The sequence below is a fragment of the Limulus polyphemus genome, unplaced genomic scaffold, assembly GCF_000517525.1.
Source record: "Limulus polyphemus unplaced genomic scaffold, Limulus_polyphemus-2.1.2 Scaffold373, whole genome shotgun sequence".
Classification (NCBI taxonomy): Eukaryota; Metazoa; Arthropoda; class Merostomata; order Xiphosura; family Limulidae; genus Limulus; species Limulus polyphemus.
The window spans coordinates 192,151-208,128 of NW_013665983.1; the positions used below are offsets into that span (position 1 = coordinate 192,151).

The following is a 15,978-nucleotide window of genomic DNA, read 5'->3' on the forward strand; positions in this document are numbered from 1 at the left end:
CTTTTGGATTTACATCTTTCACCTGCAGCCATTTTTCGTGATTCAGTGCAACTTTGATTGGATCAGTTTATATTAATACTTTTCCTTTCAGGGGCCCTTGCTTCATTTCTTATTTTATGGATCCTGCTCTTTGGTGAGTAGTGCTTTACCAGGTATTCTTTAACTCTAAATCTGCACTGTTAGCTATGTTGATCCACACACTCTTATCATCAGTTTGCATGCTCACCGTTAAAATTGCTTGATGGTTAATTACCTCGTGATAAGTTGCTTCATAAACATGCCTATTCTGAACCATACCACCCATGAACTACATGGGTAAAGCAGAAGGGGATTGCTGGCTATCCCTGCCATGCCTTGAGTGAATAACCAGGTATTTTCCGCTTTTCAAAATAGGGTTTCGTGGTCACTTATTGCACTGTCTCTAGTAATGATGTTCCTCTGGGCTCTCCACCACATTTTCACCCTCCTTTCTTTGAATGGAGTATAGGAGTCCTTACCACTTCCAGTTCCAAGCCACTGGTATGGTTGACCAAGGAGGTACCCTCCTGAATGAGTTCCATATGTAAAAATATTCAAACCATTCAGTTGAAAGTAGGGTGGTTGATGTGGCCTCTTGATCATGTTTACACAACCACACTGGAGTTGAGCCATCTCCTTACTGGATGATGTGGCCTCCTACTACCAAATACACAACCACTGGAGTGGAGCTGTCACCTTCACAGATGACGTGGCTTCCTACTAACATTTACACAGACACTGGAGCCAAACCATCACCTTCACAGATGATGTGGCCTCCTGATTCCTATTACGCAATCACTGGAGTTGAGCTTTCGCCTTCCTGGTTGATGTGGCCTCCTAATACTATTTACACAACCAAAGGAGTTGAGCTCTCACCTTACAGGATGACATGGCCTTCCGCTTCCTTTTACACAAACACTGGAGTTCAGCCGTTACAATTGCAGTTCACTCCTTCAAGTGGGAGACCTCATCCTACCTTCAAGTGGAAGTTGGTTCCCAGTGTAGAGGTTTTGGATTGGAGTGAACCAATCAACATAAGTCCTCACATGAGTACGGGTTGTCCATCTTCCTCCCGCAATTTCTCCATCTGTGTCTTTGGTCACAGCATTAGTACATGGGATTATTCTAGTGCAATACTTGTATATCCCTCATTCTCTTCTTATGGGGATGTTAAGGAGTGTTGCAAAATAAATCACTTTTTTCCTTGAGAGCATAACAAAGTAAAATAAGATTTTACTTCAATCAAAAAAGTAATTCGAAGTATCAATATCACTTGATTGGGCTACCATTGTTCTCACACACAAGTTTTAATCGATTTGCAAAAGATTTCAGCAGTGCAACAAACATGTTTGTTTTTGTGGCTGTCTTTGTGAGTACATCAGTGAGAACATCAAGGTTTCACATTTGTGTCTCTTCAAAGCTCAAAGTTTCCAACATTTCTTCTGTGCATTGTTGAACAAAAGCTCTGACATTTTCGGCGGGATTTAAATCTGGAGAGTTCCCAATCCACATTTTCACAGCCCACTCTTTCAAATTCAACAATTCTGAAACTTTTGAGGCATTAATTGGATTTTTCAAATCTGGCATTGCAATGTTTCGATTGGAAGACTTGAATTCTCGGAGTATGTCTGTGACTAGTTTCTGAGCCATTTTGAAAGCAGCACATGCAACATGAACCTCAGTTCTAGTGAGCACCATGATTCGAAAGTTTCACAAAAAAATTAATTCGAAGAGTCAAACATCCAAGAGTGTGTTGAAATGACGTTTTCTCATGAGTGATGGTATTTGCAGTCCTACCAAGTTCATTATTACTTCAGGGAAAAAAGTATGATTTATTTTGCAACACCCCTTATTGCTTTTGGATGGTGCTGGGCTGTGCCACGGTTAGGGGAGTTGATTACATGTGATAGACATCCTTTTGATACCAGATGTCTATTCCCATATTGATAGGTGGGTGATGATCCCTGTGGCATACCGAGAAATTGGTGTGGTTTTAAATCCCTAATTCTTGGGTTTGAGGTGAAAATGCTATGATCCTCATCCTACCCTCATGTGGATGTTGGTACCCCACAAGGAAATTATGGATGTAGTAGACTTACTGTGTAGTCCACCATACCCTAGCCACTCTACACCTCACAATTTCCACCCTTGTTCATTACACAATCTACACATGGGTGAAGAGTATACCTAGCCCAGAAGTAGTATGGTTTCCTCTTCTGGTCTTTAGATCTATATCTCTCAAGGTCAGGGGTATCCTTTGGATGCTTTCGGGGATACTTCTTTCATTCCCTCGCACTGGTCCCTCCTCCTTTTCAGTGTGGAATTCTAGCTAATATATTTCCAATAGGTATTTACCTCTGCTCATTCTTCCCACCCTTCCTTCCCACTTTTCCAGTGCTCACACCTTCTGCCAAACTTCGAGGTGAAGGCTCCGTAAAGGAGTCACATGCATCATGTGAGCATGTCATGTTACTATTGGTTAAGAGGTGACACATGATGATTTCCATGAGAGATATGTTGGAATATAGTAATTCCAACAAAGGTGGTGCTCAAGGCTTGTGGCATGTGTAAAGAAAACGTTTGCATATAGAGGGCAGCACTTAATAAGAATAGCTAATGTTTTGAAAGGAGGTAAGTACCTATCAGAAATACATTTTCAGTATAAGAAAAGTATAACTTTCAGGCAACCAGAGAAAGTCGTATATACTTATTTCACATGTATTCTTTTGCATGATTTTGATTGAATTTCTGTAACTAAGTAACCTTGAATGATCAGTTTTGTTTGTAATTTAGTCTGTGTGTATTTTATTGTTAAAATATTTTTCACCTATGAGAAAAAAATAAGATTTTTTGCATTTACTGTCTGTAGAAAAAGTGTGTGAAAGTTTGAATGCATTTAACTTATAACTACAGTTAAATTATGCTTAATGTAATTGCTTAATTACTAATATACCACAAGTTCAGCTGCTGTACAGTTGTGTAGAAAAAACAAGGTTCAGTGATCAGTGAGAGATCATGCCTTCTGATCTTAGTGTACTTTGTGGTTTGTGTTGCTTTACTGCAGGATTCAAATTTTTCTTAAAGTAATTTTGAAAATTGTACATTCAATTTCGAGTAAATAGAGAATGCTTCACTAATTTATAAGGTAGTTTTGACCAGCTGTAAGTCCTGGTCAAAATTAAATTTCCGCTCTGTTACGCTAATGAAACATAATTATGAATTTTAAGGTATTTTGTTGGAGAGTTTCTTGAATACTTTTAAACACGTATGTTCCCAGCACATAACATGCATAAAATATACATGGAAGATATATTTTCTCTGACATATTTCTGCTAATTACACTGTACACCCTACAGCAATCCTGTAAATATTATAAAATAGAATATTATGTCTTAGAATTATTAATATGAGTGGTAAACTAAGTCACAAATATATCAACTTATTAAATTGGTGTTGTTATTTATAAGACCAGTGCTTTTATTATGCTATCTTAAGATTCTTCCTGTGCTATAGAACCATGCTCAAATCTGCCCTTTGTTATCTGCCACAAAGAAAAATAATTTCAGCTTTGTGTGTTTTTTTGGCAAATAATAGATATAGGAAACACCTTGTGAATCTGGGAAAATGAAATATTTTATACCATAAATTCATATTATATACTGTATGGTTCAACTAGCCTTACTCATGTTGTTCTTGTATACAAAGCTTCATTAGGGCTGAGAAGTCTTTCTGTTGGGAAAGAATCTGAATGATATATAAACTGCAAACCTTGAGACTTGAATTTTGAAGTCCTTGTTCATAGTTTGGTTTGTTAGATTGAGAGGAAAACAAGTATACTCTTACTCTCTTTGAAGATGTGAAAGTTAGTAGCTTTTTGATATTCTTTTAAAGAAGTCTGATGTAACAGTTCTCAAACTGAAGTTAGAAGTAAGATCCACAGCATTAATTTTCATGGGTAAATATTCTTCATCTATTGCAAGCGTCCAAAAGATGAACGAATAATTATGAAATTTTGAAAATTCAGAAAGAATTTTGTGGGTCATAGAAATGAAAAATAAAAAGGTGAAATAGAATAATATATAAAAAAGAAACTGTACTGACTAATGGGTGTTGTCACTGAAGCTGCACTCTGTGGTGCTGTTTTCAACCAGTGAGACATGGTGAAAAATTAGGGAAGATTTTTAGGAACCTTGATTGAGAGTACAGAAAAAATCTGATTATTTACTGATGTTAATATTAAATGTTTTAACTGTAAGTACCAAAATTACAACTTAATAGAAAGTATTTGCCATTGTATTTTATCCCCCCTTTTTTTTTTCATTCTACATGTTTACACATACATGTTTCTGTCTTTTTTTTTTCTCAGTTGTTCTTAACTCTGACCAAGAAGTCAAGGGATGTTTATATCACTGTCATCTAAATTTTCTGTTTGTATATTAGGTACATGTGTGGATTGTGGTAAATTTAAAAAATAGTTATTTAGAGAAAGTGATAAAAAGCAGTGGTAAAAAGAAACTTATTGTTGAATCTTCTGTGTTTCATATCCTGTCTGGTTTAAGTTGTTTCAGAGTAGACAAATACAGTGTATATTTCACTGTTCAAGCACTGCTTGTTAATTGTTTTTGATATTAAAACCAGAATATGCAAGATAATTGCTTAGCAAAAAGAATATAGAACATTTTGACATATTACTAATGTATTTAAATACTTAAAGATCGTATAAGTTAAAGTCACACTTTATAACCAGTGTTGTGCTATTTTATTGGTAGTATTTCTTTGTTGGCTCAAAACAGTACTGTATTTTTTGCTTTTTTCAGAAACAGTCTTGCCAAATGGAAAGGAACATTCACACTAATTGAAAGGTATTTTTATGTACTTTTTAACAAAAAACTTTAATATTCCGAGACAATACTGCACACAGAATAGCTTGATCCCTCATGCATCTGCCTATGAGATTTACATGCATCTAACCTTGAGCTAACTTCTATTTAAAAATTATGTTTAATGTGAACTGCACTAATGCATAATGACATCATCATGCTATGATAGCCCTCCACCAGCAGGAGGGCGACACTACCTCATTGTGTTGTAACTCCCCCTAAGCACTTGCACTCAAAATAACCTTATTCTTTTCCTCAGCATCGTCTAGAAAAAGACTTGTTTTTTAGATTATTAATGAATTATGTGAGATGTGCAATAGTTTGCCACACCTAAATTTCACTGGTTTCTTTTATTACTCAAGAAAAATTTAAAAAGACAATTTTTTTTGTACTTACCCATAATGAATTCTCAAGTGAAAGTAACTTCCACTTCATCTCGTGATAGTGACAATCTTCCTAATACAAGACCTGTATCTATTGTAGTTATTGGGGTCTCGTTCCTTGTGGAGGACATGCCAGCCATTGTTCATGTATTGTGAATTCCTTCATGCACACTGGACCTCCTTCTCCCATCCATTCAGCTGGCATTCTTTATCCCCAGTTTAAACATGATCAGGATGATGATGATTTGACTGGCTATTTCCCCTACCAGTGTTTGCTCTAAGCACAGCTTTATCTGTGTAGGAAAGTCCTCACCCTTCTAATCTCTTCCTTTGTGTATTGAACCCCTCCCTCAATGCTTTACTACATGAAACTTGTACTTAAGACTACTTTGTCTTTCCTCTTTCACCTGGCATTAGAATCCACACAGATTTGTTTTTTGAACAACTGCACACCCATACTACCATGCCTTGTTCTTGTCATCTACATGGCTCTTTTGTCCTGGCTTACAGCTGTTTTCCATTTCTATTCCTTGATTTCCAGTCTGTAGAATTTCTTTTACCTACCTGAGGGGGTTGATCCCTTCTATTTCCCTAGTTAGTGCCCAACTTCCGTGCCTTCACCTCTTTCTTACCACCCTCCTGCACTACCTCTTGTCACTTCACCTTACGTATGAGGCACTTCATCAAGCTCTGGGGGAGGTTTTATGAATAAGTTTGTTCTCTTCTTTTCACTACATTGGCCCATACTACTACTTCTTGATTCCTCTGCTGTTGGGATGGGATGCTTTCCTAGCAAATGTATGCCTCCCTCCTACTTCTCTGTGTGTTCTTCCTCAGTCTCTATTCCTTCACCTAGAGGACCTTAGGGGTGTTCCTGATTCACTAGAGACCCAGACTAAGTGGCCCAGCACCAGTCCTGATTGTCTATTATGGTTTCTTATCTTTCATAATTTCACCATTCTGTTCCTGTTCTTAGGTGACTGTCCTGTCAGGTCTGTCCCTGTGGTAGCCCATCTGTCTCTCTTTGCCAGCCATTGGTCTCCATATCTGTCCAATGGATGGGTTATTCAGATTCTCACCTACAGCCTGTCTCTCCACTGCTTTTCACCTCCTGCCCTTTTTCCTTTCCTTTCTTCCTCCCTCCATTCCACTTTGTCTTCAGTGTCTCCTGGATATGGTCTCAGATATCTTAGCTAAGAATGTCATCGAGAGAGTGTTTACCCCTACACTTGGTTATTCCTCTCATCTTTTTGTGATCTCCAAGAAGACTTGAAACTGGTATCTGGTTATTGAATTGTCATTTCTCAGCTGGTTTATTATCATCCCTCAGTTCTCTATGGAGGGTTTCTTTTCTCTCAGGTGGTTCTTTTCACTCAAGCTGTGGATGGCCAAGATCAGTGTTTCAGACACCTTTGTATACATTCTGATTGGCCCATTCTCTCCAGATATTTTCTTTGTTTCATCCATTGGGATTGGGTCTTTCAATACTTTGCTCTTCCTTTAGCATTGCATCTGCTCTTTACATCTTTAATTGAATCATAGAGGCATTTGCCTGCCTTGTTCATGGATTGGGCTGGTTGGATACTTTGCCAAACTCTTTTCTCACACATCTTGACATGTTCTTCAACTCTCATCTCAGTTGAGCTCAGACTTTACTACTTTTCTTATGAGTAAAGGAATGTCTTGTCACCAAGGCTTGTGCTTCTCTTTTACATTCTGCACATGAGGTTCTTTTGCTTTGGGGAACTCTGGTTTCCCTTGAACCACTCATTCACTTTGGCCATGCCTATGTGCCTTTTCAGTAAAAATTGCAGGCACAGTGGAATCTTTCTCAGCATACATTGTATTGTTCTCGATATTGTGTCTCCTTTCTCCTCTTCTTGAGGATTTGTCTTGGTTGCTCGATCATTCTAACACCATGGTTGGCATCACCTTGTTGCCACTGACCAGATCTTCATCTCTTCCCAGATGCTTATCTTTTGGTTGGGGCATCTCTGAACAACTACATGACTTTGAATATGTGAGCTCTGAAGGAATGTTCACCACACATCAACACTCTTGAACTTCTCATCATCCATTGGGCATTTTTCCATTTCCTGCCTCTTCTGATGGATCAGTTGGTCGTGATCTACTCTGACAGTTCCACATTTGTTCCTTATATCAACTGTCTGGGAAGTACCTCTTCCAGGAATGTTTGTTTCCACACATTAGACCTGCTATTCTTGGATTATTCCTATTGGGTTTGTCTTATGGCTTGTCTTATGTGCCAGGATCTCTGAACTTGATGGTGAATCACCTGTCTTGGCCAGTCAGGGTTCTAACCACAGAGTGGTTTGTCCACCCTTATTTTGTTGGGTGTGCTTTCAGTTGGGCACACCTCTCATTAATGCTTTTGCCATTCTCAGCACCACACTTCCCTTCTTTGGTTCCCCAATTCTTCATCCTTTGGCCCTGGCAGTCAATGCTCTAAAATTAGGACTAGTATTAGTTTTTTTTTATATGCCTATTCTACAATTCCTCTTCTCTCTTGTGTTTTTGCTTTGATACGTAACATTCTTTTTGGGTCTTGTTGGCGGTACCTTTTTGGCTGACAATACCGATTTCCTCTTCTTCGTAAATTGGCATTCTGGTCCTCTCTTCATCTGTTCCCATTCTCACTCTCTCTCCTGTTCCAACCATGTCTCTCTTTCACCTAAGGGTGTTGTCCCTTCATCTTCACATGGGAAATTTGTTCAGTCTATAGCTGGCAGAACTGCCAGTCATATAGCCTTTTACTTATTCCATTCATGTTGTCTTTCATTTTTTCTGTCTATCAACAGAAATAGCATATTTTTCAGCATTAATCCATCAGCTTCTTCCTTCCTCTGGGTCATCCTACTGTGTCCCACTTTTCAGCCTTTTTCACAAGGTTCTTTGAACATGGATTGTTGGTTTCCATTATTGCTGGATTTCAGGTGGCTTTATCAACTACATTTCATCTCTCCTATTAGTGTTATGTTTTTCTTCTGCCTTCTCCACTTTTTTCATTTTCACCAAACTCTTCATCTTACTTCCATGCCTGACTAGGACTGTTGGCTTCATGTTCATTATACCTTCTTTCTCTGAAATGTGCTTTCTTCTCCTTCTTGCCTGTGGTCATCATCATTTGAATTTCTATGCCATCAATGCTTCCTGCACTCTCATTCACCATACTTACTACCTCCTCTATCCAAATCTGAAATTTTCTTGTTGACACTTTAGCTACTCATGAGTGATTGATCTTTCACATTTCATCACTTAAGATTCATCAATTGCCTCACTCTCTTGCTTCTCAATTTCACCAACTCTTAGACAAGATCCTTTAGGCTTGCATGTGGTTGAATCTACACCTATTCATCTGCAATTAACTTTGTTGTCTCCTATGGGAATTCAACTCTCTTCATTAGCTGTTCTTCATTAAAACTACATACCATCTTTGATAAGGGTATGTAAATTTTCTTTGTTATCTCCCTTTTCCCTTTTATAGGATCCTACCAAGTCACTGGGGTTGCCTTCCAGAATATGCTTATTTCGCAAAATCTGCATCAGGCCAGGGGTAATGGAAATCACTCAGCTCAGCTGCCCTGGCTCTACCAGTGTCCACTGTTGAGAGGGGGTGTTGCACAAGACCAATAGAGGTATCCTTGTTGTATTAAAATTATTTAACTGTTGAATTACACTGTACCATTCCATGGACTATCATGGACAAAAGCCAGCACAAGGGAAGCTACTACCCATTTCTCTGGCTCACACTTGCTGAATTTTAAAAATAGACTTTTTGCAGTCTCCCATTGCATTATCTTCAGTAGATGACACCTTTCTGGCAGGCCTCTAGTGGAGATCTGGACACTTCTTAAAGTCTTCCCAATGCAAATTGTCCACCCCCTTCTTCAAGTGGAACACAAGAGACCCTTGCCATTTACCAGTTCCTAGCTACTGAGGCGATGGACCATGGATAGTTCCTCACTGACTGTGTACAGCATAGTAGAATGGGATGTAGTGTGGTGATGACACTGTTGAAGTATAGCTAGTATGCACTCCTGTAGCAGGAATGATTTGTCATCCCCATCTCTGTCTGTCCAGTTGAGTTGAGGTGAAACACACATACACCATACAATCTGATCTTGCTCTAACCACACTACACTTCTTGGCTTGCCAACCACTTGCATGTAGGGGGCTCGGTTGGTAATGATGAACTTCTACCCATTCCTGTGACACTTAGGACTATTTTGCTTTCTCCTCTGTTTCCTTACAGGCAAAGAATATACCCTAATCAAGACAAAATGTTATCTCCCATGGGTGTGCTCCCTTGCCATTGGATGTCACACTCCATGTGCTTTCTGAAGGTAGCTAATCTAGGTTTAATGTCTGAACCATTTCAGTGTGGGATTCTAGCTATTCTGTGTGTGGAAGTATGTATTTCTGATAGAAACTCACCTCTATACACCTTCCCATCTGTTCTTTCAACTTCTAGTGCACTTTATTCTTACTTTCAAGTTCAAGAGGGAGTTACATGCAAGGAGGTTGTGTCATCCTCCAATTGGTGGAAGGCTATCATTATGTGATAATATCACCATGCACTAGCACAGTTCACGTTAAATGTAATTTTTAGATGAGAGTTAGCTCAAGGCTGGTTGCATGCAAATCTCATAAGCAGATGTATGAGGAATCAAACTCTTTTTGTGTGTGGAGGAGTGTACCTATTGGAAATACATTTTCAGGTAAGAAAAATATTAACATTCACTTGCTATTTAAATTATCATAGAAAATTACTCAGCATTTTAGTTACACTTCTGTTCTAGGGTACGTTTTTAGGACACTAATCACCTGTTAGCATCTCATGTTTCTGCTATTGCTTCTTCTGCTAACATTCTTGTATCATATTGTGGTGTACACAGGCTTCTCAATCAATTGCTGTGATGGATGCTCAGTTTCTCATAAATGAAACTGCTTTTTAACTGGTGACCCATTCTTTCTATCCCTTTGGATTCCCATAAACTGCTAAGTCTAAGAGAATTCCAAACTTTTTCAGCCATAAAATCCTAACTTTCTGTGATGTTTTAGGTTTACTCCTCTTTTTGTTGATAATACTCTGTGATTTAATTTAGATATAGCTTACAGTGTTTTTATTTCTTTTTTGTTAGGCTTCAAATCTTCATATTTATGTTTAGTACATACATTTGGGGAGTAAATATTCTGTATGAATACATTTTAAATCTAAAGTTACAGAATGATAAATGGGAACTCATAGGAGTTATGCATGGAAGAAGAGTATGTGTTGAATTGTGTTTTAAGACACATTAAAACCACTGAATTATTAAGGGAAATTCATCAAGTCTGCTACATTTTAAAATAGAAGTGTAAAAGTTTTGCTTGGTCTTCTTTTACCATGCTAGATTTTCAAAATAGCTGTTGAGAGTTAAGTGTTACTTAAAAAATTGCAGTAATAATGTTATAAGAATTTTTCACTTGTAAAATTATATGATAATGAAATGATTTTATTCTTTATATACTTTTAAGCTTTGATAATGATAAAATATACTTATTAGTAATTTAAAATATATATATTTCAGTAATTTTAACTAGCCTTTATAACTTTCTGAAATTATACCACCACTCTTAGTGTAAAATTCTTAGCTGCATTAAGTTCGAAAAATATTTCCCATTTGAACAGTGAAAAGTGTGTTTCTCAAAAGTTAATATTTCATTCCTTCTATTCTCGGTTTTTTTCTTTGAAAAAGCCTTGGGTGCTTTCAAAATATGTTTCATGATATATTTTACTATCTCAAATAGTGTGCCAATGTTTTCTGAAATTCTGTAATTGTGGACAAAATTAGGTTTTTTGGGTAAAAAGTGCAACTGTCTTTTATTAGGTTTCTAAAACCAGCTAATATCAGGTAAAGTATAAATGGATAATGTATGAATCTTTTGGTACAAAAGTGTTTGTGGATATTCATATCTTCAACACTTTGTAAAATGTCATTTTTTATACTCCTTTCTTTGTTTTGATAGACATCTAAATACCTTCCAATAATTATTCTAACATAAAGACAGTATATCATAACCTTTAACATCTTCAAGAAATGGATTTGAGATTCTAAATCAGTAGTTTAGACATGTATTATTAGTATATTGCATTAATTTTAAGTTTGTTTCAGAAATGGTGTTTGTCAATCCTGTGGAAGAAAGATAAATCCTATTATACTCCAAACCAATGAGTTTGAAACACTGAAGGAGGCATTCCTCAGTCATGTCTTCATAGGAAAAGACATTTTTCTCAGTACCACAACTGTTGAGTTCAAAGAGTATTGTGACTTCATAAACAACAATGCCCCATTTGATATTGTTGTGGATAGTTTAAATGTTGCCCATGCCCAGAAGAGTCAAAACTCTAATGCACTAGCTGCACAGGTATTGTATGAATCTATTTATAGAAATAAATTATATCAAGTAGTAAAGGATATTGTAAGTAAATTATATTACTTCTAGAACTTAGGATCTCTGGTCTAAAATCTATATGATAAAGTTTATAGGTACTTTGGAGAATAGATTTTAGCATTTGATATATGTGAGAAATTAGTGTTCATAATTATCATTTTCTGCAAAAACAAACATCTAAACTTGTAGCTCTTACAGACAACAGACCAGATAGAAATCAAATTATAATTACCTTTGAATTCCTTCTAGGTTTCTTCAAGTGGCATTAAATAGCTATTCCTTACACATCTGCCATTGAGATTTTGCACATGCCACTAGCTTTGAACTATCTGTTCCATAAGACACATTATGATGTGAATTGTGCTAGTGCATGATGTAATCATTATATGACAATAGCCCTCCATAGTAGGAGAGTGATGCATCCTCCATGCACAATAGATCCCTATAAGCACTTGTACTTGAAATTAACTTCATTCTTATCCTTGGCACTGTCTTTAATAAACATGTTTCTTTAAGTTTAAGCATAATCAATTTCATGAGATATGTGCTGCTTTTTCACAATGTTAGCTTGGTTAATCTGGAGAATTGGTACAACAACCATGAATTCTTGACTGACGGTGACTACTACTACTCCTCCTGAAGTTCTGGTGATGTTGCTAACGCTACCCTTACTGGGTCTTATTGACCATGGAAGATGTTACTACCATAGTGCATCATGTCATAGGTTCTTTGATGCCTTTTTACTTCTTAACTTTTTGAAGACAGTGTTCCTCCTCCAAAATTCTTTATGGATTTGATTACTCAGGTTTGTTCTTTACTTTCCCTTTCTCCTATGTCTTTTGATTCTTCCCATTCTTTACTACATGATCCTCATAGTGAGGAGTATTGGGTTTTTCCTTCTTCTCCAGGCATATGAGTCCATGTTGACACATTCCTGGATCAGTTTAATTCCCACTTTCAAATGTCTCAACTTCTTCAACTCCAGAAGTTCTTCACCATGGCTTATGGCTGTTTCCCTTTTCCTTTCTTTGATACCCAGTCTCTGGAATCCCTTCTACTTACTTGGGAGACTGACGCCCTACACCCTAATCTTGATAGTTTTTCTGGTGATCTATAGTTGTTTTTTTCAGTATCTTGGCCAGGGTTTTGTCTTCTGCTTTGTCTCTATTTACTTGGTTCCTATGTTGTTGGAACCATCTGGCACATGACCCTCTCCTTTCTACTCTTCATCTTCCCCATTCTTATCTCTGTCTAGCTGCTTTTTTTGCCTTGAAGTTTTCCAGGGTGTTCCTAATGCCTTGGAGATTAGGCTAAGGCTACTCAACACCAATTCTGATTATGCCCTCTTGCCAACAACGTATCAAGTAGAAGCTGTAATTGCAAGTTTAAAGTCTGACGAGTAGAGAAAAATGCCAAGATGACTTCTGTTCTGACCCCACTGTATCATGACCAAATACTATTTTTGTATGGATTAGATACTAATAAGATATGGCTCCATTAAGACAAGGCATGTAGTTACATGCCTAAGTTAACAACCAAGTTCCTCTACAAGATTCAAGTATATATTGAAATTCATTCTATGTCATTTCCAAAACATCTTCATGGACTTTTGTGAATTTGGTTTGCTTAGATAGGTTATCAGAAGTTATCATGACTACTGATGAACTCTGAAAAGCATATAAAGATCAGTGAGACAATGTTGAAAACTTCAAATTTCCCCCCTGTCAAATTGCTCCCTGGATATTTCTGTATAAATAGGTAAGTAAGCAATACATAATTTACAAAATAATTTAGTTCATTTGTCTCATTGTTCCTAACTGCTGGTTACTCAATTGTGAATAAACTAATAGATTTGATAGTTTATATGATATAAACCAGATTTTAAAATGTAATTTTAAGCCCTGCACAATGTCATGTCATGTTTTTTCAAAATTAGCAGTAAATAAAGTGATTTTTGTTTTTAAAGTGATTAAATGCAAAAGCCATTACCTATGTTACTACAATATATTTTTAGGAAGGTAACAATGTGAGTGATTACTGAGGTCTAAGCTTTATTGATTTTACTTTAATTGCAGACTGACTAGGAATCACCAATACTAGTGCAGACAGGGGTAAAGGGTGTAAATATGCCCCTGGAGCTCAAAGAGAAAAATTAAACATGAAAGAAGACAAACAGGAAATGCAGAAAAGCCAAGGAAAATGCAACTTTGCAAAGTTAGATCAGGAAAATCAAAATGAACCACCTCAGCCAAATGTACCAGTACAAAGTCAGGAGGACCAAGTAACCCCAAACTCTACATATCAGTCTAAGCTTCGAACTACTTGTGCTTTTTCTAAAAGTGCTGAACTTAATATATGTTGCCCTAATGAGAATATAGAAACACCTCTACTTTGTGGCATTCGTTTGGTATATGAAGAGGCAGCTAAGATGCCCATGTTGATAGGCCAAGGAAAGTTGAATCTGAGCACTCCTACATCACTGATTTTGAATATCCTGGATCACAGCCACATGTAATTACTTAAAAAGTAAAAGACTTGTTGGTCGAAAAGGGCCCAGTACAGCTGAAAAAACAACTGAGCCTCTAAATATGGCAATTTCAATTTGCAAGCTGTTGATCCAAGTTATCACAACAGCCTCAGAGCAAAAAACCTTTCGTTTTGTAAATAGTTTCTCATTTTTAGCCTGCATTACTGTTGATTGGAAAGGACCGAGTAAAGCGCTGTAATACTGCAGGCTACTAATACATTTAGCCAACATTTCACTACTCATCACAAGACTGAAAGGAGCCCTCCATTTTCCTATTGCATAGGGCCCACAAATAAGTAAGGTTGACCCTGATCAGAGCTTTCACACAGAACACCATCAGTGGTAGAAGAAAAAGCATTAAGACCTAGGTACTTATCCTCTTATTGTTACCACACATCAGCAACCTTCCACTGTAGCCTAAAGAGCTGGTAAAATTTGTCTGTCCTACTTTGTGCATCGTTGCATCTCTTATGTATCATCATTTCAGTAGATTTTATCTATTCATTCAGTAGTCGTGACATCATGCTGTGTATGTTTAACTAAGCACATGCCAAAGATACACTGATATCTAATGTGTTAGTAAATCTTCTCTTAAAATGAAGTCCATCAAAACTTTAATATATTCTTTAAAAGAAAAACTAGGGTACTTTGACACATTGATACTTGAGCTACTGTAACAATCTACATCTTTCAGTGTATCCTTACTGATAAACAATGAATTCACGATAACCTTCCTCTTTCAATAATAAAAACTGAGAACTAGGGCCAACTAAAAATGACACAGTACATTTTTGGTATAATTTATTGCATCTGAAATATGTGTATGTGACATTATTTACCCGTATTCTACACTTGTTGCTGTTATATCAGGGAATCTTCTTGTCTATATATATATATATATATATATATATATTAAGCACAAAAATCTGTATCTGTCCCTTATCTAACTAGTCCTAGGTTGCTGGGCCAGTCTCAACCAAACTTTGTGGGATGATAGTTTGGAACAAGGGGCATTATTGCTGTTATTGAGCATTTATTATATTTAACATAAGTTAATATTAACTACATTCATATATAGCACCATATTCTTGCACCAAACAAAAAACTTTATTAAATTTTCTGTCCCCCAGTGGGACAGTGATAAGTCTTTGAATTTACAATGCTAAAATTAGGGATTCGACTCTCCTCGGTAAACTCAGCAGATAACTCGATGTAGTTTTGCTGTAAAAAAACACACACATACACATTAAATTTCCTATTACACAACATACTCACTGTGAGGGAGGGCACACAAATGTCTTGTATATCTCAGAGAGTGTGCTAGCACTCAATGGAGGAATGCAATGGAAAAAAAATGGCTGCCACTATTGCAGTAATACATAAACTCAGATGAAGTTCATACAACAACAGTCACCATAAGGCTGATATGAAGAGCCATTCTAGAGTTATACCCACTTCCTACTTTGACCTGTGACCTTACAACTTCATCCCATAAGACACTTCTACGGCCAATGAACATCAATTAATAATGTGAAACAGTGTGGAAGGACATTAAGAGGTGGATGTTGAATGCAGATAACAGAAAGCACTCTTACTTCCACTACTTTGATTGCTATCTCTTTGTACAAAGTCACCCTGACCGTCACACAGTGTATACCATGTTTTATGTATATACATAGTGAGTTCTTAAAGCTTATACAAAACCTTTGGTGAG

The 15,978-nt window shown here is 36.9% G+C and overlaps 1 protein-coding gene across 3 annotated transcripts in view; it reads left to right on the forward strand.

Annotated features, from left to right (window-relative positions):
- Positions 1-15,978, forward strand: part of LOC106457790 (mitochondrial ribonuclease P protein 3-like) — a 40,898-nt gene that overhangs the window by 12,977 nt on the left and 11,943 nt on the right. For all 3 annotated transcript variants that reach the window (XM_022383825.1, XM_022383824.1, XM_022383823.1), the window contains exons 3-4: positions 4,836-4,880; positions 11,458-11,710. In XM_022383825.1, the coding sequence (XP_022239533.1) occupies positions 4,836-4,880; positions 11,458-11,710 (298 nt within the window). The remainder of the gene's footprint in view (positions 1-4,835; positions 4,881-11,457; positions 11,711-15,978) is intronic.